Below are 25,935 nucleotides of genomic sequence, written 5' to 3' on the forward strand. Positions count from 1 at the left end.
TATTTTTTAATTTTATATAATATTAAATTAATTCATCTTCCTAATTTAAATATATTTTATCCTTTTATGTATGCATATTCTCTAATTTTGGCAATGGATAATGTGAGGAGACATGAGGATAAAAAACTTATACAAAGAATTGCACAAAGTAATATATACATGGACAAAGTAATTAATTAATTAAAGAGAAAGACAAAGACAAAATAAAAAATGGGGGGCCATGCTCTTGGTTACGGGACAATAATTCTCTCATAAAACTTATGTTTCGGTTATGAAAGGGCATGGTTTGTTTTTAAGTGATATTTTATATTATTAATTATGTATTTTTTGTGGGACTTATATGTTAAAATTCAATATATTAATCTACAGTAAAACTGTAAAAGTCTATGTTGAATATATGATCCGTGAAACTTTTCTGATTGAGATGAATTACTCCCATTGTAAAAGGTGAGTAGTGATAATCAAATTATATCAACAGCCAAATGTATTGTTGTTTTTTCTTCAAATTTGAAATTTTAATTTCCTCCTTCTTTTTTCCCATAAAACAAGGACATATATATGATTGTAGTTAGGTGAGAATCAAGCTTTTTTTTTATTATATATATAAAAATGCATCAAAATTAAATTTATATATATAATAGTAATCTTAAACCATCATGATGAAGTCCTATTTTTATAAGCGAACTAATGTCTCATGTACTATCCAAAAGGGTCTCAAATAACGAGACTATTATTGTATTATTTATTTATTGGCAATATATATATTAGATAAAATAAGGAAGAACATGTCACATGTGAAAGGATACCGGAATGAAGAAGGAAGATGGAAATGTGTTGATATGGTGAAGTTAAAGCTTTTTTTTGTTTGTCTGATTGCTGACTCTTTTTTTTGGCTGGTAAAACGGTTCCTTCAACTCATGCAAAGATTTGGCTCTCTAAAACCTCGTTTGGGTATCACAAACCAACGGGACACGGAAAGTTTTTCTTGTTCTTTTCTTGCATTTTATTCTTACGGCCTAATCATCACTTTAATTATACACCAAACAGATATCAACAAAGAACCACTCCCAACAACACTATTTTTCTTTCTTTTTTTGTCATTAAGCCAATCAAATATTCCTGCATATATTAATACTGCTTATTAGCTTGGAAGTTACTACAACTACTATACTTTACAAATTATAACTGATATTGCGTGATGACCCTCTTTGATGTATAATTATATTAGATGTATATCAAAATCACTCCCTAATATAAAATATGTTATAATATAATATATATTAAAAATAAATTAAATATTTATATATAAATACATATATAAATATATAGCGACTGATTTTAGTAATTAATTTTAATATACATAAAATTACTATACTTTACAAATTAATATATCAATTTTTAAAAGAATTAAAACTTATGAGGACATGGTATCCTTTAATTTTGCAAAAAAAATTGAGTAGATGCATATAAATTAAAAGACACTAACACTCAAATTAGCTCAAATAGCATTTTATCAAAGATTTCTTAAAAGTGAAATTCAAAAAGTATCTAACACGTTTATTTCATAATATTCTTATTATGATCGGTACTGTTATCATTTTAAAATCTTTAGTTACTAGTACGAGGATTAATAATTATAATTGAAAAGGCTTTTAATAAGAGTAGTAAAATTGATGATGTAGAAAATGACATTATAGAATACAGAGAGAAGAACAGAGAAGAAGTGAATTGAGAGAAAATTAGAATAAACTATCATGTATTGAACTCCTTTTTTTATCTACAAGGCATTGTTATTTATAAAGACATATTGTGTAACTGAATTTTGTAATAAAATTTCAGTTATTAACTCCACTACACATAGTTAACCAAAATCTGTAGCTTCATGATCTTGATCCTTGACGGCCCCTCAAACTGAGTGTAGGGGATGAACAAACACGAAATTTGCCATAAAATTTGGAAAAAAAAAGTCATCGATAGTGACTTGGTAAATATGTCAGCCACCTGTTATGAGAATGGAATATTAGTGACAAATAGTTTCTTATGTGTAACTTGGTCCCTCACAAAGTGAAGATCTAGCTCGAAATACTTAAATTTGCTGTGTAAAATTGGATTTACAGTAAGAAGGCAAGCACTTTGGTTGTCACAGTAGAGAGTAAGAATTGTGGTGAGAGAGAGATGTAACTCATGAAGCAGATTTTGTGTCCAAATGACTTTAGATTGAGCTGCAGCAATTGCACGAAACTCAGCTTCTGTGCTTGATCGACTAACGACACGTTGCTTGTTACTTTTCCATGCAATCAAGTTTGTTCCTAGGTTGACACAGTATCTAATAACACTTTTTCTATCATCAGCATCTGCTCCCCAATCAGCATCTGAAAAAGCAAATAATCGAAAGTCAGTACAGGCTGTAAATAAGAGATCCTGATCCATATTTCCCTTAATATATCTAAGTATCCTTTTGAGTGCTTTCCAATGATTGACAGTGGGATTGTGCATATACTGACAAATCTTGCTAACAGCAAATGTAAGGTCTGGTCTAGTAAGTGTGAGATATTGAAGGGTCCCTGCAATAGAACGAAATAATTTTGGATCTTCAAAATGAGAGGAATCATTAGCTGACAATTTTGAAGAAGCAACCATAGAAGTTGGGGCTGAATTAACCATAGTCATTTTGGTTCTATCAAGTAAGTCAGTGATATATTTCTTTTAATGCAGTAAAATTTGAGAATCATTCACATAATTAGCTTATAAGCCAAGAAAAAAAAACTGAATTTGCCTAGGTCTTTAAGAGAGAAAATAGAGTAAAGCTGCTGAATTAATAATTGTAATTCAGAGAGGTTATTTCCAGTTAATAGAATATCATCAACATATGCACATAATAGAATTACAGATGTATTAGTATGTCTTATGAATAAAGAAGGATCTGAACGAGTACTAATAAAACTAAACTTCTTTAATGTGGTAGATAAGGTTAGAAACCAAGCTTTAGGAGCTTGTTTGAGTCCATAAATAGCTTTCTGTAATATGCAAACAAGAGAAGGGTTAGTGTCACAAAATTCTGGAGGTTGTTGCATATAAACCATTTCATGTAAATCATCATTGAAAAATGCATTGTCAAAATCAAATTGTCTCAATTTTCAGCCTCGAGACAAGGCAATTGAGAGCACAATTCGGATAGTTTGAGGTTTAATTACAGGACTAAAGATTTGCTCAAAATCCACACCCTCTCTTTGCGAAACTCCTTGGCCACAAGCTACCTTTATATCTAATGACTTGTTCTTGAGGGTTCTTTTTCAATGCAAAGACTCATTTGCTGCCTATAATGACAACACTAGGTGGTGGAAAGATTAAATCTCATGTTTAGCATTTTAAAAGTATAGAATACTCAGTTTGTATTGCCTATTTCCAATGAGCATGTTTTAATGCTTTCTGAAGCTATTTTTGGTATAAGATATAGAAACTCTGAATTACTATGCAATGAGGAAGTGATAGTAGAAAAAACTCGAGGTTTAGAGATTCCAGATTTAGATCTGATTTTCATTGGGTGAATGTTGGATGGTGGTGGAGAAAGAGATGGTGATACTTGTGATGAAGAAGAAGAGATAATAGGGGTTGAAGAGGTAACACTATTTTCATATCTGAAGTTGAAATTGGGCCATTAGGCATTGTGGGAGATTGAAGGTCACAATTTACTGATGTAAAATGTGAAGTTGAGTGAGGCAGATTTGAAGAGGGAGGGGATGAGATGGAGGGAGAAATTGGTGTTTCTAAAGGAGGTGTGTGTGACTGAATTGGTGATGGTGGTCCAAGGATAACTTGTGGTGTAGGTAAGAGAGGTGAGGAGTTTGAAATAGAAGAATATTTTGAAGTAAAATGGGAAGAGTATGAGAATCTTGTTTCATCAAAAACAACATTTCTTGATATATATAATTTACCTGATGAAGAAAGACACTTATAGCTTTTGTGACTAAAATCATAGCCTAAGAATAAACATAAATGAGACTTGTAATTAAATTTATGTTTGTTGTAAGGCCTCAAGAGAGGATAGCAAACACAGCCAAATACTTTGAGAAAAGTGTAATCTGGTTGTTGATGAAAGAGTTTCTCCAAAGAAAATAATTGATCGAGAACAGGAGTGGAAAGTCTGTAAATGAGATAAGCAGCAGTTTGGAATGCATAATCCCATAACTGTAATGAAAGAGCAGCTGTGGCAAGAAGTGATAGACCAACTTCTGTAAGATGTCAATATTTTCTTTCTATTGTCCCTTGTTGTTGATGTGTATAAGGACATGAAAGTCTATGAATAATTTTCTACTCAGTCAAATAAGTCTTGAAGGAATTAGACAAAAATTCAAGACCATGATCACTTTGTATAGTTTTAAGCTGATGTCTAATTGGTCTTTTCAAAGTAATTTTATATTGCTTAAAAGCTGCTAAGGCTTTAGATTTATTAACCAGAAGAGAAAGAGAAGTGTATCTACTATAAGTATCTACAAAACTAATATAATATCTAAAACCATTCTTAGAAACTATAGGAGCTGATCCCCAAATATCTATGTAGACAAGTTCTAAGGGATGCACATACACAGATTGAGAATTTGAAAAAGGTAATTGATGTAACTTTGTCATAGAACAGAATTCACAAATAGATATAGGAGTAGAGCATTTTGAATGTAAAATTTGATTTTTATTCAAAATATATGAGACAGTTTTCATAGAGGGATGACCAAGTCTCTTATGCCATATATCTACAGAATTATTGAGAATTGAAGTAGCAGTTAATGCAGTTTGTTGCTTTACACAATTTGGAGTTGGAAAAAGAGTTTTTAGTACAAACAGATTGGGAAACACATAAATTTCATTCTTAGCTATCCCTTGAAGTAGATGATTCCTAGTAGCCTGATCTCGAACAAAGCAATGGTGAGGTCAAAACTAAAAAAAAAGACCGAGTTATCATCTGTAAATTTAGAAACGCTCAAGAGATTTTGAGTTATTTGAAGCACAAGTAATAGATTAGTTAATTTGAAAGATAGAGCAGTACTTGAATCATAAAGAGTAGAAGAACTAGATTTAGAAATCTTGAAACCTTGACCATTACTTATATACAACTATCGGACCCAATCTGATTCTCAACAGCTTGAAGAAGGTTATTAGATTCAGCTGTCACATGGTGACTAGCTCCAAAGTCAAGATACCAAGCTATATTTTGTGAGGATGATGATAATGGTGGTGCTGTCAAGAATGCCCTAGGTTGATGAAAGGATGGTGGAGGAGCTGGAGGGTAATATGATTGAGCTGAAAATGTTGCATTAGGTGACTGAAATTGCTGGTCAAATCTGTAATAACAACTCCAAGCAGCATGTCCAACGCGATTACAGATCTGACAAAACAAGCGACTTGAGTTGATAAATCTACCACCTCTCATGAATCTTCCTTCTCTTCCTCTGCCTCTAGAAGGATTGTAGTTTCTTTGAAAATTTTGATCCGAAGGGATAGAAGATTGAGATAAGTTGGCTAAAGGAATTGGTTGTGAAGGTTTCTTGAATCGATTTAGCATGTCTTCATATGCTACCAGGTATGATTCTGTTTCAACTACTGTAAACTTGCCCATTTTTGTCATGACAGTGCCAATGAAGCCTTGATATTCTCCAGTGACTCCATCAAGAATGGTTTGAATATATTCATCTTCAGAGAACGGTGCCTCTAAGACAATTAATGAATCTACTAATTGTCTAATGTTTGTAAGATATTTAATAGTGGTAGTAGTGAGTCTTACAGACTTTAATTGTGATCGAAGACTCTGAATTCTTACCCTTGATGATACTGTAAAGAATTCAAGAATAGTATCTCACATCTCATAGAAGAATTTACAGTGCACAATCTTGTTTTTGAAGGTTGTATCCATAAATGCCAATAGCCAGGTCATAAGAGATTTGTCCTGGAGTGTCCATTTTTTGAAGGTTTTTGATTCAGTATTTGTTGGTTTTGCTGGGTCTCCAGAATCCACCATTTGAGTTGGGATGTTCTCTTTCTTGAAGTGGCTTTTAAGATTCCGACTTTCCACTATGATGATTGCATTTTGTTTTCACGTTACGAAGTTGTTGCCGTTGAGCTTATTAGAGATAACTGGTAAACAATATTTGGAGTTAGAAACGTTAGAAAGGATCATAACTATTGTGTCAATCATTAAACTTTGGATACCATGAAAAGGTTTCTGATAAGAATAGTAAAGTTGATGATGTAGAAAATGAAATTGTAAAATACAGAGAGAAGAATAGAAAAAAAGTGAATTAAGAGAAAATCAGAATGAACTATCATGTATTAAACTCCCTTCTTTATGTACAAGGCATTATTATTTATAAAGACATATTATATAACTGAATTTTGTAACAGAATTTTAATTATTGACTTCACTACACATAGCTAATCAAAATCTGTAACTTCTTGATCTTAATCATTGACAATAATAAAAACTATATATATTGTATTATCTACTGTTATACTATGTTAATATTTGATTGAATCATTCTATTTTTATCTTATATTTTATAACAGTGTAATTAAATATGTTTCCCTTATTAAATTATGAATTTAGAGTTGGGTTAAGCCAAAATTTTAACATGCTTAAAAGCATTCATGATAATAAAAAAATAAATTATGATGGAATATTAAAATATATAAATTTGATGGTCTAAAAGTAGGCACAAGGCGACAAGAGAAATAGGTAGAAAGAGAAAGCACCGGCAAGTACGATACATAGCCGATTTTAGAGTTGATTGTCAACGCACATACATACACGTATATATAGAGTACAGTATAGTCATATAGGATCATGTAAGGGTTAAAAGGAATAACTATTTGATCTTCTTAGGAATCAATTGGATTGGACTTTGGCCTTAACTACAATCATCTTGTTATGTTAAATCAATATCTTCTCTTCTATTCTATCTTATTCTCTATTAAATAATAAAACTAAATTATGATCATTTATCTAATAAGTTTGATGCGTGCTTTTGTACGAATCTTATGATAGAAAACACACCAACAACAACAACGTCGTCGTCGTCATCATCATCAATATGAACGAATATAAAAAAAAAAAAAAGAGGAGAATAATAATATATAATAGTAGTTAGTAATATTGATAACCCAGGCAAGAAGGTGTGGTTTGGAAAAGGATATTGGATTGGTTGGTTAAGAATCAACATTGATACCGACACAAAATGCCGAGACAATTAAGACATGAAGATGAAATGATTGACACATGGAGAAAACGATCATACATACATACATAGATACATACATGCACAACAATTTTTTTGTTGGAGAGACAAGAAATTAAATTATATTAAATTAAAAGAATGGAGAATTGAATAATTTAAAATAATTATGGGGTGGCCCCTCCTGCACCAAATGCAAGCTCATTCTTATCTTGTGCTGAAAGGGGCCATAACTTTCACAGATGTCCCATTTTTGCCGTCCCAAATTAATTTGTATTGCTACTGTGCCCATATTCATCCATGCTATCTATGCTCATATGGTAAATAATTGTAAATTTGAACACACTCATGCATTTGGTTTTTTCCCTCTATGGCCTTTGTCCTTTTCTTGCAGTACCACCATTTTATGATGTGGTCCCTTTCACCATCTCTATATACTCGCCTCATTTTCTTCACTGCCAGAATTTGTCTCCTCCAAATCCCAATTAATTTTTTCTTTAACACGGGTTAAGTTTATTAAGCCATCCAGGGTCTGTTGTTGTTAGTTGCTGACATGGTAGGATTGCATGCAAGACCAAATTTGATAGGGCCCTACCCACCATGGCAGGAGGAAAAGGGGTCCCCATAAATTGACAAAAGAACCCAACTTTTGGCCATATGTTTACACAAGATGCCTCTATATATGAATTATGACCATCATGATCGACATGAAATTAAAGAAAGGACAGCTTAATATAAAAGCATTTTGCGTTAACACAGAATCTAAAAAAAATCGCACTCAAAGAATATAATGAACGTATTAGAATACGATATTACATTTGTAGTTGTTTTTAGGAGTTAAATTGATAATCACACAGAGACAATTAAACCGTAATTAGAAGACTCTCCATCATCATGAATGAGAAAAAATAAAAAAAAAAAGTGAAAATTGAAAAGCAGGTAGGACAAGGCAAACAAACCCTAAAAAGGGGTCAGTGTCCTCTCCTGTGAGGTGGTCTGGTCTCTGTCTATGAGGCTGGCAATGGTAAGTGATGAAGATGATAAAAGACTAGTAGGTAGCTCCTACTAGTAGCTGTATAGCTAGGGTAGTACTAGCTTTGATTTTATTTTTACATGTCCAATGTCAACTCCTTCTTCCCTCCACTATTATTTACCAAATGGACCACTCTACCCCTACCCCCCTTTGCAGTGAGACTCAGAGTTTATTACAGCAGTGAGTGATGAGGGCAATGTTATCTTGTCTTACTAATAATGTTGGTAACTTTGGATTATAATTATTGAAGGAAGGGGATGGTGACAGCTAGAGACAAGTGTAGGCGTTGGTTGAGACTGGACACGTGTCAAGATCAGAGAGGTTGGACGCGTTAGCAATGGCAAAAGGAGGGTCCCCCACCATGCATCGTGATGATGGATGGGGACACTCCTCTCTCTTAGGAATCTCTGTCGTTGTGTTCTGTTCTCTCTGTTTCTCTCTCACTCTCACGGGTTTAACATCCCCCATTTACACTATTTATATTTACATACCACACCTTGCATCTCTGCATCTTATTAATTAATTACTTTTATTTTTACAAACATGTGTTCAATCAAACATTTTGCTGAATGCTGCTCCCAAACAAACAAGGACTGGAGTGCTATGACGAAATATAACTATTTAATATCTCTTAAATTTTAAATTTTAAATTTTTTAATTCTAAATCTTAACTCCTGTATCCTAAATTTTAAATTCTGAATTCAAATTATTATATAAAATACAATAAATAAAGAGTTAAAATAAATTTGTTTAAGAAAAAATAATATTTTTCTTCTCTTATAACATATTTAAATTATATCTTCTCTATTTTTAAAATATACACTTTTTCTTTTTACAATAATTAAATAATATACATTTTAGTCTATTTAACTAAAATACTCTTTAATAATAATAATTATAATTATATATAATACTAATAATAATATAAAATATATATTTATTATTACTATAATAAATTTAATAACAAGTTAAAATATCAAAAATAAACAAAAAACTATTACAATAATAATAAGTATATATTTTATATTATTACATCATTTTTTGAAACAATAAAATAATTAGTGTATATAAAATTAATTATAAAAAATATTTTAATCGAATAAGTTAAAGTGTATGTTATTTAACTCTTACGGGAGATGATAATATATATTTTAGACATCTCGTAAGAAAAAAAAGTATCATTCTCTCTTAATTTAATTAACAAAAAGTGCATCACTCCTTATTTAATAAATATCGTTTAAAAATGAACAAAAAATTTTATATATTTAACTAAATTATCTTAATTATTATTTTCATATGTAAATATTGTCAAAAAATATATAATCAGCAGCTAATTAACTGACATATTTGTTTAAACAAATATCAAAATTTCAAATTTTATAACTTAAATTCGCAATAAATTAATTTAGTAAGAGGATATATTGAAAAATAAAAAAAAAATTATCAAAAGACATATTAAAACCCTAATTAATTTTATTTATGGTTTAATTTAAAGGATATATGTATGGTACATGATAAAAGTTTGTTAAGAATTGAATGTAAAATTAGAGATATATAGGAAAGTGGAAAAGTGAAAGTTGCATTGGATATTGAGAAATGAGAAGTGAGTATATATGGGATGATGGTATAAAGACGGTCGGTGGTTGGCGGGTTGGAATGGAGTCAATAGAAAGCAAGCAAGCATCTGCCGCTGCCACCATCAATTCATAATCTCCCCCAATTTCCAAACTCACATGCTGTCATGTTGCTTCTTGGATTTAAAATAAATACTCATCAAATTTACTAATTAGGAGAATTTAGTAACAATAATCTCATCAAGGTTTCATGCAACTTTCAACCTAGGGAAACATTTGTTCCCAATTTATAGACTCGTCGAAGATTCAAATAATGTAATGTGGAAATAATAATAATAATAATAATGCCTTTCTTTTTGTTTTTGATCTGGGCAATATTATATAGCGTTTCTACTTTCTAGTTTCTTGTGATGTATTGGGGACGAGCTACTGAATGCTGTTCTTACTTACTTTTCTTTGGGCTTCGGCCCTCCATTGCTAAAAAAAAAATAGTTGAATAATTACCTCACTTGTTTACTAGTTTAAATTTTGTCTTGTACATACAATAACCTGTTAGTCAATAACAAATTCTTAAATAGAATTCAAATTTATAAGATATTATGAAAAAAAATAACTTGTTATATTAGTATAATACCTTTATTTTACTGGAACCTTAAAGAATATTTATTTTTTGATAAATTAAAATAAAGAGTAACACAATACTTGACACTGTAAAAGTAAAGAGTGTTTAAAACTTGTAAAAGAAGAAGCGGTAGAACAAAATCCATTAGAGGAAAAAAATCCTATATATATATAAGGTGTTGTGCAATGCATTTGACAACACCACGTGTCACATTTCAGTCTCAGGAGAGTTAGAATGTCGGATCAGCGGTTATCGTTTGTTCTTGGTTGCTACTTACTTTCGTTTTAATTAGTTAGCCACATAATCTTTCATCTCCAACACCATTCACTCATTAATTATTCTCTTTTGGTTTTTGTTTTCATGGTTGAGTTTCTAAACTTCTAATTTAGAACTCATTTTCTTGAGTACCCCCAACAAAACATGCTTTGCGGAAAAGGACATCATATATATGAATAAATAATAATAATAATAATAATAATAATAATAATAATAATAATAATAATATAGTGGTAGGAGCTTCATTGAATTCAACTAAATTAATTAAGTGCTTTACAAGCTACAACCTACTAAAAGCTATGTCTTGGTTTGAATTCAAATTTAATTACGTATGTACTAACCAATGTAACGAGAAATGGGATAAATATTTTGGTTCCCTTGGTAACTATTATCCTTTAAGAATTGAGTAGGATAATAACTATAGAAATATAATTAATGATGTGTAAAAGTAGAATGTTATGGCATGCGTATGGAAAAGGTAGATGTCCATTCACATACACTAGGTTTAATTAATGGCATGTACTTTGATTTCATTTCATTTCTAATACCTAATATATGCTATGCTATTATCCTTAGGTATTAGGGGAATATTCAGTCCTTTTTAGACTTTAGAATCATAGGTTTTTCACATGCATGGTTGGTTATTAGTCTAGGTATTAGGGTGTGGGGATGCATGGGCGAGTGAGTGAGTGAGTGAGTGTGAGATGCATGCAAACATCATATCACAGTAATAATTAAGACCAAACTCTATGTATCTATTTTAGAGTGTATATAAATGTAGGTATATAGGACCACTATTAAATCATTCATGGCCATTCCTTTAAAATAAGGCATGTACAAACATGTGGAACAAGTATATCAATAGGGCCAATAAATTCAACAAATTAATTAACCTATTCTATGCTATTGTTTTAATCCTTTTTTCAGTTAGCTGATGCCCCTAACCGCCGGACTGTTATTATGATAATGCGCCATAATTTGTGCATGTTTGCTGCTTGATAATCTAGACAGTAATACTTTGATTGAGAGTGGATTCCAACACCAACAGAATTGTAGTAGCCGTTGGCTAATAGGTTAATGCATACATAAGGTAAGATTTAAAATTCCTAACATTTATTTAAGTGGATGAATGAACTCATCGCTCAACCAACCTAAATTTATTGTTAAAGGGGCACTGTTAGTTGCCTTGATTCTTGAACCTGCTGCCACTATAATAAATTCAAAAACAAAAAAACATTTAAAGGTGAGTTTCATTAGAAATGCTTAATGGTGCTAAGTTGTTTATTTTTTGTAATCTTGGATAAACAGAAATGTTTGATAATAAAAAAAATTAGTTAAAAATAACCAAAATTTGTAAGTTTGAACAATTTTTTTTGTCTCCTATAAGAAAATGTCATTGTGGGCTGCTTTAATATTTTGGGCCAACTCCAGTTAAAAAAGAAGTTACAATGCATAGAGTTACAATACATTACGATTCCGTTGAATTTTTGTCGAATACCAAAGAAATTACTTCAACAAAAAAACCTAAGCCATTTAAAAAATTATGAGTGTACATAATGAAGAGAGTAACCAAAAAAAAAAAGAAGAGAAAATTAGTATTATTGTTGAGAAAAACGTTACAAAACATCTCATGAATTGTTTTTTAAAAAAATGTGAAGCCAGCCCATAGAAAACAAAATGGGCTTTAGGAGGACCTAACTCTACTAAATTAAACAACTTCAAAATAACAACAATAATTAAAAAGAACAATAGGACCTGCAGCAAAGGAATTAGTGATGGATACTCTTAATAAACCAAAATATATTATAAAATATCAAAAACCTAGTTCTCATATTTGAGGTTGACTAGGAAAGGCACCATTCCAGCTTGCAGATCCAATGCATGTGGATTTACCCTGTAAATTTGTGTCATGTTATAACAGCCATGTGATATATCATTGTACTTTGTCCCTACTTTGATCCCTTCAGCTCATGTACCTGTTCTGTTGCTTCCATGTGCAGAAAGAAAGCAATGAAGATACATATTTCGAAATTTATATACCAAATCCTAACCTCAGATAACATGTTCCCTTGAATGCCTAACAAACACTAATCAGTGATCTTGTACTTGTACCCTACTACCTTCTTATTTCACCAAACAATTTACATTAGTAAAACAAATGATGCTAAGGAATATAACATGGACTAAAAAAAACCAAATAAATTAAAACAAGGAGGGTTCTGTCTGGGAGGGACTACTTCCCTTCTAATTATAAAATCCAAAGGTAATATTATCCTACAGAATTTCCATGAAGGTTCGACATCGCTGACAATGGATTCCTAAGGCTTGCCTGGATGCCTTTGCTTCTCATCTCTATGACCTTCTTATGACAGTTTGAATGCACTGATGGTACAAAAGTGGGGCTAGCTGCTGGTCGATATTCGGGGAAGAGGCGACCAGACCTGTATCGAACACCGCAGGCATTGCACAGCGTCTTTGGACCCATCGGTCCCTCTCTCCACTGTGGGGTCTTTGTCACCTCGCAATGCATGCATTTTCTGGTGGGAACTGGCTCCTGTGATGAGGATCTTTTCATGTCATTGTGACCTGAAAGCACAGGGAGATCCCTTTTCCTCTGTTTTTTTGTGTTGTTTAATGATTTCCCGGCATGGTGTGTCCCTAAATTTGATTCCGGGTCAACTTTCATTTCATAAATTTGCCAAGCCGGTGAAGTAGGAACAGAAGGAATCACAAATAGAGGACTGAAGCTTGATGCACGCTGGCGCTTGCTTCGAGCACGCTTTACCGGGATGGCAGGTAGATCAAGGTTGGAATTCTCAGCTGAAGAAGTACTACTGCTTTCAAAAACAGAAACTGGGCTGTAGGTTCGAAGTTGATGCAAATCTTTTCCATTGAGAGATGAATTCTGGTTCAGAATGGTTTTTCCAACATCCAATCCAGCAGTCTCATCCAGCTGTTTTATTGGAGAAACCTCATTACTCTGCAATGTAAAATGATCATCAAACCCAAAAACAGAGTTCAAATCAGATGCAACATTAATTATATGATTGATTATCTTGAAATCACAGATCAATTTACCTAAGCACATTTTAAATTAATAAACAAATAAGGAATCCAGGTAATTTCTTCTAACATTTACATCCATGTTCCACTCCACAGCTATCCTGTAAGAGGCTGCTACTGTTTGAATGTATCTCATAGTGTTATCATTTATAAGCTTCTGCTATGGAAAATTGTCATATCAGGGACCAAAGAGCCATTTTTCACTCAAACTACTAGGTCTGCGAAGTCTTGCCTCTAAAACTTGTATATGACTACACACTGCAAACTAACTCTTTTTTCATTAAACAGATCCACCGAGGAAAACTTAATCTATAATCACCCAGGAATAGTTGTAACAGACAACTTAACAGATATAAGTTTAAACAATTTAAATCTATGCAGAGACGCAAGGGGCCAATAATTATGTGTTATCCGGTCATTGACCAAATAACAACACACAGGAAGATATATCTCTATTCATCCACTTCTTCAAGAACACAAGATGATATTCTAGACACGCTGCCATATATTCATCATCCAAAATGACTAAAACTTCCGCATTTCAAGCACAGTCTAAATACTGTTGCCAGATAGTTCTCACTTTCTGAGGGTGACACTCCTAAAATTTAAGGCATGACTACCAAGATTTTCTTGAGTTCTTTTGTGTGTATACTGTATATAACAGAAAGAAGAAATGGCACCTTTTTTTAGAACCTAATGATTGATAAAGCTTACCATTTATACAACTAAAAATTTACCAGATGATACATTTCCCTTCCTTGTTATTTCTTACCAAGAGGAAAGTTTGGGCAACCTGAATAAAAGACAAAGGAATTTAACTTCCAGCTTCCTCCCTTTCTCTCCCCTTGCCATGCAACTATGCAACCCTGTAAAGTTCCAACTTCGGGTGCATAAAGGTGTGCACTACAGAGTACAAACAGAATAATAGCAGCATCTCTAGGAGATTTTGGATCAGTATCAGATGAAACGAAGTAAATTATTTCAAAACTAAGTAGATATCATTGCTCTTATTATGATCTCCGCTACTGTGAAGAATTAGTAAACGGCAGTAGCAGCAAAGTTTTGAGCCAATTTAGAGTTGCACACTGCAAAGTCAGTACTGCTGGGAGACATACTAATACTTGTGAAATCAGCTCAGCAGTAGACATTAAATCATGTGGCACGTTCTCCCAATATACCACCTATGAAGTAAATTTATGAAAACTGAAACTCTAATGTTTGATTCTTTCACATTTTTTCTCCAATTTCCCTAAACCAAAAACCAAGGTAATTCTACAAGTTCCTTCTCTTACCCACTAAGGAATTACAAGTATCGACTCTTGCCCATTCTACAAATGAGTGCCATAATTTGTTTTGTCAATCTGGCAAAGTTTCTACACAACACTGTTCCACTTTTCCTTAGAAGTCAAAGCTTTGGCAAAAATTCCAACCATTGAAAGTAAGAGCCATCTAAGTATAATTCTTAATCTTTCCAATCAAAGGTTTACAAAGAAATTTCAGGACAAATATTTTACAAAAGACATGGATCATATAAAACAAAATTGTCATCGCCAGTAACACAAATTCAAAAAAAAAAAGCAAGAAATAATCACAATTTATCCTTCAACGTCAATGGATTCATATTACTTCAGTAGAACATGATAACAGCATGAATATATTAAGTACATGCAACATAAGTGCATGGTGAAAAGAAGTTACACAGATCAAAAGACATCAAAGTCTGCATTCCGCACACCATAACTGCAAATTAAAATACTTACAGAACCAGAGAAACTTCCCCCAAGTTGTGGCTTTTCATTTTGGGTTTTATCACTACAGAGCACAGTCGATGACACCGAAAAAACATCATAACATGGCTCAATGCGTTTAAACTGAGCATCCCAGTCTTCTTCAACAACATTCGGTTCCACATCTTCCAACGGGAAATCTAAAAAGCTGAAGACATCATCAAAAGCCTCGTCGGACAGGCCATTAAAATTCTTCTCGAAAAACCAAGAGTCCTTCATATTATTACCAACATCCTGCTCCACAATATTACAATTCATACAAATGACATCAAATTATAAGCATTATCATCTCTTGCTTTATTACATTATATCATACCTCAAACGAAAAAGTAACAAGACAAAGTTACAAACTATTGATTATCCGTAGAAAATTAGCCACAAATTAAGAATTTATTCTAAAAGCATAGTATAAATGTAAGGGAATGTTATCTTGTCAGGTCCAAATTGGTTCACCTTGAAATTAACCTAGTAACAGTGAAATTATGCGTATTTTATATTCATAAAAAATACAAAAAGCAAAATAAAACCCAGCTAAAAAGGTCAGTCTTTCACATTTGCCATCAATTTGCAGAAAAAAATAATCTATGCCCACATGAAATAATGGAGAACGCATGCAATATATAGTGATAAAACAGAGGGAGGAAAATAAAAAGAACACAAAATAAGAAGAAAAGGGAGGCGCTTTGAAAGTACCTCAGACATGGTTTTGCTTCAGTGAGGAAATGGAGCACATTGCTCAGTGAATCAGTGATAATGAAAATGGCGACAGAGTCTGAAGATTAATCTGACAGAACGCACAAAAGATCAAAGGGAAATGAGATTCCTTTGAATCTCTTTGTGTCCGAATTTGGTAAATTAGGTTTTGTTTTTGTGCAGTGCTGTGCGATGCTACCATGCGGAACACCTTATCCTGCACCCTCTGTTGCTCTCGTGAGTTAAATAAATATTTCTCTTTCCATCTATATTATTATTACTAGAAAATGGTGAAATTCATCCATGAAATATTATTTGTTTTTTAAATTAGTTATATTAATTATTTTATTATTTTTGTTTAATGTGCTATATTAACGGATAGTAATAGAAATGACGAAATAACTTATATCACTAATTTAAAATATTTTAAAAATAAATTTGACCATTATCTATTTCAATTTTAAATCTTGATTTATGTTTTTATTTACTTGTCACATTTAATTCTTATATTCACTTTTAATTAATTAGATTTTTTTATGTTGAATGTTGTATATTTAAACAATTCTATATATACATCAAATTACATTTATTTTTAGATAATCATTTATGTTATAGTTATAAGACGTTATTATTTTTACTAATGTAGCGATATATAATTAAACATATTTATAATTTTTTTATTATTAGTAAAATTTTTTATAATATATAATATATATATTTGCATTTTGTTTTGACCGTTTGGATGGAGCCAAAAGCCATTCTTTATTCCTGCCAATGCTCTTGAAAATGTGTAAATACCGGAGTCTACAATGTAGAACCACAAATAAATAAGGTGAAAAGTCAGATACAGTCGACTTCACGTGAGGTTGATAACTGAGAGTTGTTAAATGAAAAATTAGTCAAATTATTTAATGACTCTCAATTATCAACTTCACGTGAAGTCGATTACACCAGAGTTTCCAATAATAAATAAAGAATGAAAATGTGAAAGAAACCTAAAAATCTTATTCACTTGTTAACTTAAATAGTTGATCAAGGTAGTAGCTACAAGAAAAACCCTATTTTTTTCATTTTGGTAAAGGAACTTTTCTCCTTACTTTTGGAAAGAAGGCCAATAATTATTTTTTCTCACGCATAATCAAATTAAACCTGTATTTCATTTCTTTTAGAAAACTAGTCTTATGATATGATTGATATCTTTGAAATTAACATTTTTTACGATAAACTTTTTCTCTAAAAATGATATAATCAGCTGCCATTTTTTGCTCTTCTACCAATAATATAAAATAGTAGTTATATATATTAGATATGTCAATAAAACAACATAAATAAGGAGTGGGGAAAATAAATAAATAAAGAAGGTTGGTCAAATGAGGTGGTAAGGGGGTGATGAAGCACGAGATATGGATCTGGGAGGAATTGTTTAAAGCAAGAAAAGGTGGATCTAAATGGAAATTAATATATGTGATTTGAATGAATGTATCTTAGAGAGATTTGTTGGAGTGATTTGAACCAAAAAGAAAAAACCAAAAATTGATTGGAGCGATCACCGACGATCACCACGGGACCAATGAGATTTATTTCATTACCTGTTACGTCCCAATGAGTATGGGTCCTTTCAAATTTAATAATTCCTGGGACTCTTATTTCCACGTGGGACCAGCCCTGTTCCCATTATTATTATTATTATTATTGTGCAAATGCAACAATTTTACGTGTTTAAGGGCAATAAAAATGCTGACATTTAGTGCACAAAGAAAAGTTATTTGTTCATTGCTTATAATTAAAGGAATTAGTTTTGGGCTTAATGTAATGTAAAAGCGTGTTCATAATGCTAACTAGTGGCAATTGCACATCATTTTAAGCGAAGGAAAAGTGGAAACTTGAAAATAAAAAAGACACCACAGGGGGAAAGAAAACGTTTTAACCACATAAAAGGAAAAGAAACAGCACCTACGGAAAACAGAACAGAGAGACCAAGATGGGTAGATTTTAAATAGATGGTCGATCTAAATATAAGGAGACATAGTTGTCAGATCTACCATCGAGAAAAATGGATCAAAGGAAATGATTAATTATTTGGAAAAAAGCAGATGAAAGTATAATCTAGCTATTAAGGAACTATAGCACGTGCTTATTTTATTAGATTTGTACTTAACCTAGTGTCACTACTGTCCAATAAAAACCGCGGCTAATATAAGTTCAAAAGTACAAAAATACAATAGTAACGAGGAGTACCGTCATAACTAGTTAGATCTTAATAATTAGAGCATGATCAAGTGACGATGGAAGTAATCAATTAATACTGGCCTAAAGTTTTTTATTTATATTATTTTCCCATTTTTCTCAAATGCTTCGTGTCACCGACATAGAATAGCGGTGAAAATATGTGACCTCGGGCACACGGAGATGAAATAGAAAAAAGCATGTACTTTATCTTGTCTGATATCTTTATCAAGTGAGGTATACACACCCAACTGCTATCTGTTAACAACTATTGGCAAAGTCGTTTTCTTGCACAAGAAGCATTCTCGTTCACTACTAGTTGTAGCATAGTCTATTTTTTGAAATAGAATGGAATGAATTATTAATGTTAAAAACACCATTATGAATGTTTAAGTATTTTGGAAATCATGAACTGAATTGCTTCTGCTCTTTTCTTTCAGTCTCTCTTTGTAAGGGCAACAGTAGAATAATGACTTATTTAAATTTTTATATGTACATTCATTTCTACCGAACCAATGCTACTTTATTATTTCAAAAAGATTAATCCTACTACATATTCATCCTCCTCCTAACATTGCTCACAGTTCCAGAACTGGTTCAGAGAATTAAATTGATTGAATAAAAAATAATGACTTGTTGAAGTAAATTTATGGAGGTAAAGAATCTAGAATTTCAATTATCTACATTTGCAACTTGGAAGTTTCCTCCTCCACAATGTACGAGTCTCATCGGAAATCATGGTTTCAGTGGAACTGATTTCGAAGCATCCAGATGGTTAAGCCGGACGGTTCCAAGAAGAAATTCAGGGAGCTCTTCCCGAGTATTTCCCTGAAACAGGATGCATGTCACACCTATTAGCACAAAGGCATAAAAGAAACTGATCTGATAACCACCCAACGGCATTGTTCTGAAGATGATTCAAATACAAGAATTTAGGAGTTTTTAATGATATGGTATTTCAATTTTTTTCACAAAACTTAATTTAAAGAAAGAAAAAGAACAAGATCATTCTACCTGTACTAAAAAGGCCATCTCAATAACCAGATGGCTGAGGTACCCAAGGACAAGACTCACCACACCTCTTGCGACAGTTGATGATCCAATATCAATCCCAAGCTGCAATGGATATTATGATTTCAAGATGAGCACTAGTTAAAAGTTTGATCACTTCTATGCATGATGCACACATCCACATAGCCTCTATTATTTCTTGAATTCCTACCATTTTTTTCAGTAAATTACACGAATATCCCCTGATATTAAGTGATATTACATATGATACTCCTTAATTTGTAAGAGTATACACAAACCTTTTCCTGATATTTAAGTAATATTACTCCTAATAGTCTTACTCTTGAATTTATAAAATGTGAGGGAGTTTAAATTGATGGATGTCATGTGTAGTATCATTTAACATAAGATATAGCAACCAAAGATCATATGCTAATTGTTTTAACTTTCTAAATTAGTTGCAACCCATGTACTCTCCATTAGTTATGCAAAATTTACCTCCAAATAGTTCTTCCCCTGAAAATAGTGGATTTCCAATGCTTGACCAACTAGGCATTTTTGCCTCCTTGAAGAGGACCTTATCAACATAGCTATTACTAATCACAGATTAAAAAGGAACATTACTCAGAGACAAGTGATTGGTTGAAAAAGAAAATTAGGAAAAGGCACGTTCACATTTTAAAAAATGTTTCTACAAAATCTGCACAGGGTCAAGAAATGGCTAGGGTCAAATGCAAGCTGCAATGTGAGAGGATTCTAACCCAATGCATTATTTAAGATAATCTTAATTTGGATTAAAAGGAGATTCTTATACCATTTACTTATTTTGTGTATTTTGGGTTGTACAACTAGAGTTAATTGTGCACCAGCAATTAACTATACTAACCTTAGATATATATGGTATAAGTTTAAATCTCGAATTTCTGAAGGCATCATCACCCTTTATAAAACTCTCTAGCAAGGGAGCATCTTCCACAGGGGTATTCATCATATAGTATAGTGCAAGGCTATATGTAGTAGAACCTGGAACCTGGATCATAGAAACGCCTAAATAAGGGTTATGCAAATATTTTTAGTCAACAAAAGCACAACCTACTAACTAACCTGAATGTTTATAATGAAGAAGAACTCAGGCCCACCCTGTGCTGCATATTTCTGCAAGTATATACTTCATGTTTTAGTTGATAATCAATGACAATGACAAATCATAATGAACATTCAAGAAATGAAGACCACAAGAATGGAAATGAAGCACCTGCACAATGCTCCCAGGACGGCCGGCAAGATCATCTTCCCTTTTATCAGATCTCAGCCAATCTGCAGCAACCAATTGCATCAAGGTTCCCTTTGCTTTAACCTAGTGATAAAAAAAAGCCAACCAAAGAATAAACATGAAAACTAAGCATGTCATACCACTTCGGAAATTTTGAAAGGACTGCAGATGTTTGGCTTGATTAGTAATTACATCAATAGCAAAAAACCTAACACCTAAATCTAACTGCTATTTATTCGGTAGATTAGGAGTTAGTGTATTTCAACACATACTGTAGGAGGAAAAGACAATATCTAATGCTTGATCAGCCCATAATAGATTGTTGAAGTAATGGAAAATAGAAAAAGGTGAAAGCAAGGAACTGCCAAAATAGCTTTTCCCACTTTATGTTTTGTTGATAACATCATGTAAGTGATAAGGAGTTGTTGCTTATACCTTCTTGCCGTCAACTAGATAATTTTCTCCACGAATCAGGAATGTAGAAGGATCTGTTTCTGTCAAACTGCAAGGTAAAGTACAAGTAGGATCTTTTGGAAGAGTGGATCCATAGGCACATGAGATACTCTCTTCCCTGGCCATCTCATGCAAGTCTACATAACCCCTCTTCTGAACTGTAGTGGATTTGTTTGTAGCCATTGTTAATCAAAGAATAATTAAACCTGGATAATGCGATATAACACCAAAGATAAAACTAAGTACCTGCAAGGTCATGCAATCTTCTCACGAAACTAGCTGCAGTTGATAACTTCTGGTTTTTCCAGTAGAATATGTTAAAGGGAGAAAAGCCGCAAATGAGATGAGCAACCCAGCATCATAAAAAGTGTTTATGACATACAAAGTTAAAATTTCTCAAACACAGCCCTGCCTGTATGCGCATCTCTTGGAATGTCATGGGTGGTGGTGAACCCAATGGGTTTTGACAAGATAAACGCTAAATTGCTGGACTATATGGAAAATGCATATTAAAACATACTTAAATAGTAGCATACACTCCCGGCCCTTGAAATCCCTTGGTATGTCGTAAGTGTCAATTATTAAACAAACTATTTCAAACAGCTTTTACCTGAGTCTTTTGGTGACTACATTCGGCCATCCATTCATTTTCTGGCTCATCACAATCCGATGGTTCTAGAACATCGTAAAACTTGTCATCTGCATCATTCATACTAACAAGGCTTGCACGCTCTGCTTGTGTTTGATCTACTTCTTCATCAAAGTTATCATTAGCATCCTCATCTCCAGCCTGAATTTCGGTATCAGAGCTTATTTCTCCTCCATTTAGACGAAGCCCACTTTTTCTTATCAATTCTCCAGATGAATAATCAGATGGAGGACAATTTCCTAGCTTAGCTTTCAATAACTCCCGTAATGCTGCAAATAATAAGTTAATACGAACTTTAATACTAATGATCCAATTAAATACGCTAATATCTATTATCTGGTGACATAAAATAAATGTAGACAGCTAAGTAAGGATATAATACTAAGTTATGTCCACTAGTATAAACTTATTTGCAAAATAAGACTACCAGCAACTCTGCCAAGCATTTTAATCGTAATGGAACGTGCTGAAGAAGGTTTAATATAAGATCTCCATGACTTCCAATCAATAGCAAGCATATGCTTTACAACCGATTGCTTTCCTTTGTTCACTGGTGATACAACATAACCTCCACCTACAAGAGAATGTAAGTTGTCACATTCAGCTACTTGTATACATAACTTTTCCTATAGATACCATACCAACAACTTCCAGAATTAAGATAACAGAAAAAGAAAACAATTATATGATTCTAGATTTCCGATATTAAGTTATATAATATCCGATTTGCTAGAGTACCAGACAGGCTAATAGAATAGATTTGAAGAATAGGCTCTATCAACAGTTTTCAGCATACATTACTTTTAAGGCAGGCACGAACGTAGCCATTCTGAGGAGGACACCTTTTGTGAAACACAGAGTGGTAAAGAATAACTGCAACAAGGAGAGTCAAAGAAGTTACTTTCATGAAGATTGTAAAACCATGTGAGCTTTTCGTTAGCATATATATTTTCAACAAATCACTATTACCATAGGTTCCATCATCTTCTCTCCTCCAATAGCGTCGCAACAAGAGATCTCTCCGTTTCATTCCCCTAAAAAAAAGTGATAGCCAACAACAAAAATATTACTATAGAAAGAGCATGTAGGATGATATTACCTTAAAACAAGTAGTGATACATGATCAGCACTGAAAGCTTATTGGGTCTTACCAAGGCAACCAATCACTATATAGCTGTTTGTGAATAATGTCAGTGTGACCATCTAGGTGTTCGACTACACTCCCCTTGTAGAAACAGAAATCCCATCTGCAAGTCAATGTTTATTGATAATAGCAACAAACATGGTTAGTAGAATTACGCCAAAATTTCCGCACACAGTACACTGAAGCTATTATATATCTACGACATAATATTTAGTTTGCATATTGAATTCCTAAAGTTAATATATACAACACCGCGATTATTATATCTCTACTTTTTCCAAACAAGGCACTCCCTTCCACCTTTGCCCAACACTGCGATTATTGACCATAAAACTAAATAATAATATGCTCGGTGTCCAGGTAAATTGCACAATGTGAACTTGATATGGGTTTTGGTAACTGAGACTTACAGATACACAGATATCACATTTCACGTGGTTTGGGAAGAGCAACATGGGAAAGTCCCTTTGGAGAGTGACAGACTTAAAGATAGAAGCTGGAGCAATTTCACACATTTCACTTCCCAACTCTTGGGAGAATAACATGGGAAAGACCGTTTGGAAGTTTAAATTTATGCTATGTTATCTTATTTTTTACTATAACAGTTCATCTTTTATCCAATCCAAATAATAACATTGATGTATTAGTTTTTTGTGATGTATTAATTTTATGTATCAAATTAACAATACTATGTTATGTTGCACAGTATAATGCTATACAAAACAATTGAGAACCTTAGTCCATATGCAACATCCCTAAGCTAAGATGTCAGAATAACAATTCAAAGCTGCTTCCTAACAGATATCCAACCATCAAATAAGGCGATATCTTTGGATTAGTACAACAATGCAACTGGTGGATGTGCATTAATGCACTTACTCTGATCTTGAAGGACCAAGAGACATAAGAGTCTGGAAAACGGCTTCTGAAGTTCCATCAACTACTCCAACTGCCATTATTGCTGGGTGATCATCCCATTTCTAGAGATAGGAACATATTCAAGAACTCAAACGTCTAACATAATTTTATACCAAAAGTTACACGGGAAACAATCTGCAAACCTTTGCAACCGAATCTCTGTCCTTTGCTTCCTTGAATAGCCGTAAACCTACATTGCACCCATAAAAACATATGTATTATATTTTGCTAGCTCTTGTGCTTCAGTAAAATATCCAAAAAAAAATTAAAAAAGAATTCCTAACTCAAACAACAGACACTGAAGTACTACCATTCTGGCAACCAAAGATTGTCCAGGGTGAAGGGGCAATAACGTCAAAAGAAGAAGCTGTCCAGTCTACAGAATTTGGGTGACATCTACTAGAAGATCCACTTAGTCTGTAAGCCAGGTCCCATTAAAAGAAATCAGTATGATGTAGCACAAAATTGTAATTAAGATAACTCATAATTCTATTTTATTTTATTCAGCACAAATTATTTAAGCATCATATGAAAATTTATGTTGCTTTACCTAAAGGATTGCCATCTCCTCTTAGAACAACCTATAGCCTCATCTCCAGTATCAGGGACACCCTACACAAGTTCGTAGCAAGAGCTTCTTCCATGGGTAAAACAGTTCCTTTGTATGCTAAAAAAATTTCAGATGTTTGTACCTTTAAAGATGCTTCATGAATAGACTGAATCCACCTGGCTGCTTCTTCAGGACGGCTTGCTCCTAACTACAAATTCACGTTTCGTAATTGAAACAAAAGCGAAACATCAAACAAGAAGTCGTACCTGAAAACCAAAATAACGACCTCACCTTTAATCGATCATTGTGATTTGAAGAATTATACAGTGTGAACATGAAGAACACCTGCAACAACACGTGCAAACAAACAAAATCAGCATTCCGGTGGTTTTGAACACAAATTAAAATTGAAGGCCTCAAAACAAATTAAAGGAGCACACATACTTTTCTGTTAATGCTCTCCCTCCCGTTATCCATCACACGAATGCAGGAATCTACAATAGCACTTCTAACGGGATCCTGCCAATACAAAAACGATATAAATGTTCATATACAGAAAAAGGCTTACGTCAGCATTCAGGAACTAACAAATAAATGAATAAAATAGATTCATGAAATCATTCAGTTCAATAGCATAACAAAATCGAGAATAACTTAATACGAATGAAAGGAACTGAAAAATTGATATTAACTCTTAAGAAAGTAGTGGTCCTATGGAGCGAACCTGGTTGGCGGAAGATTTGAAGCTGCGGAGGTTGTTACCGTCGAGAACGAAGTATCGCTTCCGTGAGAATTGGAGTCCAATACGGTTGGAGCGTATGAGATACAACCATCCTTCCATTCTTCCTCCGGCGGCGGCGGCATCTCCGTCAGTGGCAGTGGCACTACTAGTACTTGCCATAGCTGAAGCTGAGGCAGCAACCAACTCCGATCCCTCGTCTCTGACTGCGTCTGACTCGCACTATTCTCTAATCATTTTAGATACAGCTGTCAATTTATTTCAAATTAAAAATAAAAAAAAAGTGAAAAGGAAAATGGAGATCGTGAAGTAGTGGTGGTGGGAAGTTAGAAGTAACAGAAAAGTATGCAGTGTGTGTTATTGCATCGGAATTGCGGAATTTCCGTTATATGTGGGTGGCGTGTGTTTTTCTCTCTCTTGGCTCTGCTCTGCTGTGAGCCTGTGACTTGAGACCAACTCAATTCCTTTCAACTTTCTTCCTCTATCAAAAGACAAAGATTGCCTCTCACGTTACTCACTAATACTATTTTTATTTCACACTTTTTTTTTCTTTTATCTCTCTACTTTAACTTACATCATTTATGAGGACTAAAACGTAATTCGCGAGGTACATTATTATATTATATATTATTAATTTTATAATTAAAATATATTATATATTATTTTTTTATTATAATTAAAATCAAATTATTTTTTTTAAATTA

The 25,935-nt window shown here is 32.9% G+C and overlaps 3 protein-coding genes across 4 annotated transcripts; all 3 read right to left on the reverse strand.

The window, feature by feature from the left end:
- Window positions 1-2,004: 2,004 nt before the first annotated feature.
- On the reverse strand, window positions 2,005-2,670 carry LOC107461686 (secreted RxLR effector protein 161-like). The gene has a single exon (XM_052253304.1). It carries the CDS (start codon window positions 2,668-2,670, stop codon window positions 2,005-2,007), a length of 666 nt encoding a protein of 221 aa, XP_052109264.1.
- Window positions 2,671-12,299: 9,629 nt separating this feature from the next.
- LOC107461733 (GATA transcription factor 11) lies at window positions 12,300-16,484 on the reverse strand. Its single transcript, XM_016080282.3, has 3 exons — window positions 16,269-16,484; window positions 15,549-15,809; window positions 12,300-13,705 (listed from the first exon to the last, which is right to left on the reverse strand). Exons 1-3 carry the CDS (start codon window positions 16,275-16,277, stop codon window positions 12,995-12,997), a joined length of 981 nt encoding a protein of 326 aa, XP_015935768.1. The 5' UTR covers window positions 16,278-16,484; the 3' UTR covers window positions 12,300-12,994.
- Window positions 16,485-18,940: 2,456 nt separating this feature from the next.
- LOC107461720 (protein ENHANCED DISEASE RESISTANCE 2-like) lies at window positions 18,941-25,761 on the reverse strand. 2 transcript variants are annotated; one of them, XM_016080264.3, is made up of 21 exons: window positions 25,217-25,760; window positions 24,937-25,011; window positions 24,784-24,837; window positions 24,635-24,700; window positions 24,493-24,554; window positions 24,253-24,359; window positions 24,086-24,132; window positions 23,904-24,004; window positions 23,032-23,127; window positions 22,850-22,914; window positions 22,682-22,753; window positions 22,308-22,454; window positions 21,842-22,149; window positions 21,478-21,526; window positions 21,214-21,389; window positions 20,761-20,862; window positions 20,610-20,660; window positions 20,388-20,535; window positions 20,004-20,095; window positions 19,509-19,610; window positions 18,941-19,322 (listed from the first exon to the last, which is right to left on the reverse strand). In XM_016080264.3, the coding sequence occupies exons 1-21, from the start codon at window positions 25,391-25,393 to the stop codon at window positions 19,230-19,232; spliced, it is 2,190 nt and encodes a 729-aa protein (XP_015935750.1). In that variant the 5' UTR covers window positions 25,394-25,760; the 3' UTR covers window positions 18,941-19,229. The 2 variants fall into 2 exon arrangements, with proteins under 2 accessions (XP_015935750.1, XP_052108620.1); XM_052252660.1 differs by lacking the exons at window positions 18,941-19,322; window positions 19,509-19,610; window positions 20,004-20,095 and having other exon boundaries at window positions 20,099-20,535; window positions 21,478-21,523; window positions 25,217-25,761.
- Between the last annotated feature and the right edge of the window lie 174 nt (window positions 25,762-25,935).

This window comes from Arachis duranensis, chromosome 8 (assembly GCF_000817695.3).
Source record: "Arachis duranensis cultivar V14167 chromosome 8, aradu.V14167.gnm2.J7QH, whole genome shotgun sequence".
NCBI lineage: Eukaryota > Viridiplantae > Streptophyta > Magnoliopsida > Fabales > Fabaceae > Arachis > Arachis duranensis.

What these genes read in the sequence shown, in the direction of transcription:
- LOC107461686 (XM_052253304.1), bottom strand. Translation starts at nt 2,670, where the DNA reads ATGACTATGGTTAATTCAGCCCCAACTTCTATGGTTGCTTCTTCAAAA.
- LOC107461733 (XM_016080282.3), bottom strand. An exon ending in GGGGAAGTTTCTCTGGTTCT is followed by an intron (nt 13,706 to 15,548) that starts GTAAGTATTTTA and finishes TTTACATTGCAG; the next exon opens with AGTAATGAGGTTTCTCCAAT.
- LOC107461720 (XM_016080264.3), bottom strand. Translation starts at nt 25,393, where the DNA reads ATGGCAAGTACTAGTAGTGCCACTGCCACTGACGGAGATGCCGCCGCC. An exon ending in TATAGTGATTGGTTGCCTTG is followed by an intron (nt 22,915 to 23,031) that starts GTAAGACCCAAT and finishes ACTTTTTTTTAG; the next exon opens with GGGAATGAAACGGAGAGATC. An exon ending in TCTTCATTATAAACATTCAG is followed by an intron (nt 20,536 to 20,609) that starts GTTAGTTAGTAG and finishes TCTATGATCCAG; the next exon opens with GTTCCAGGTTCTACTACATA.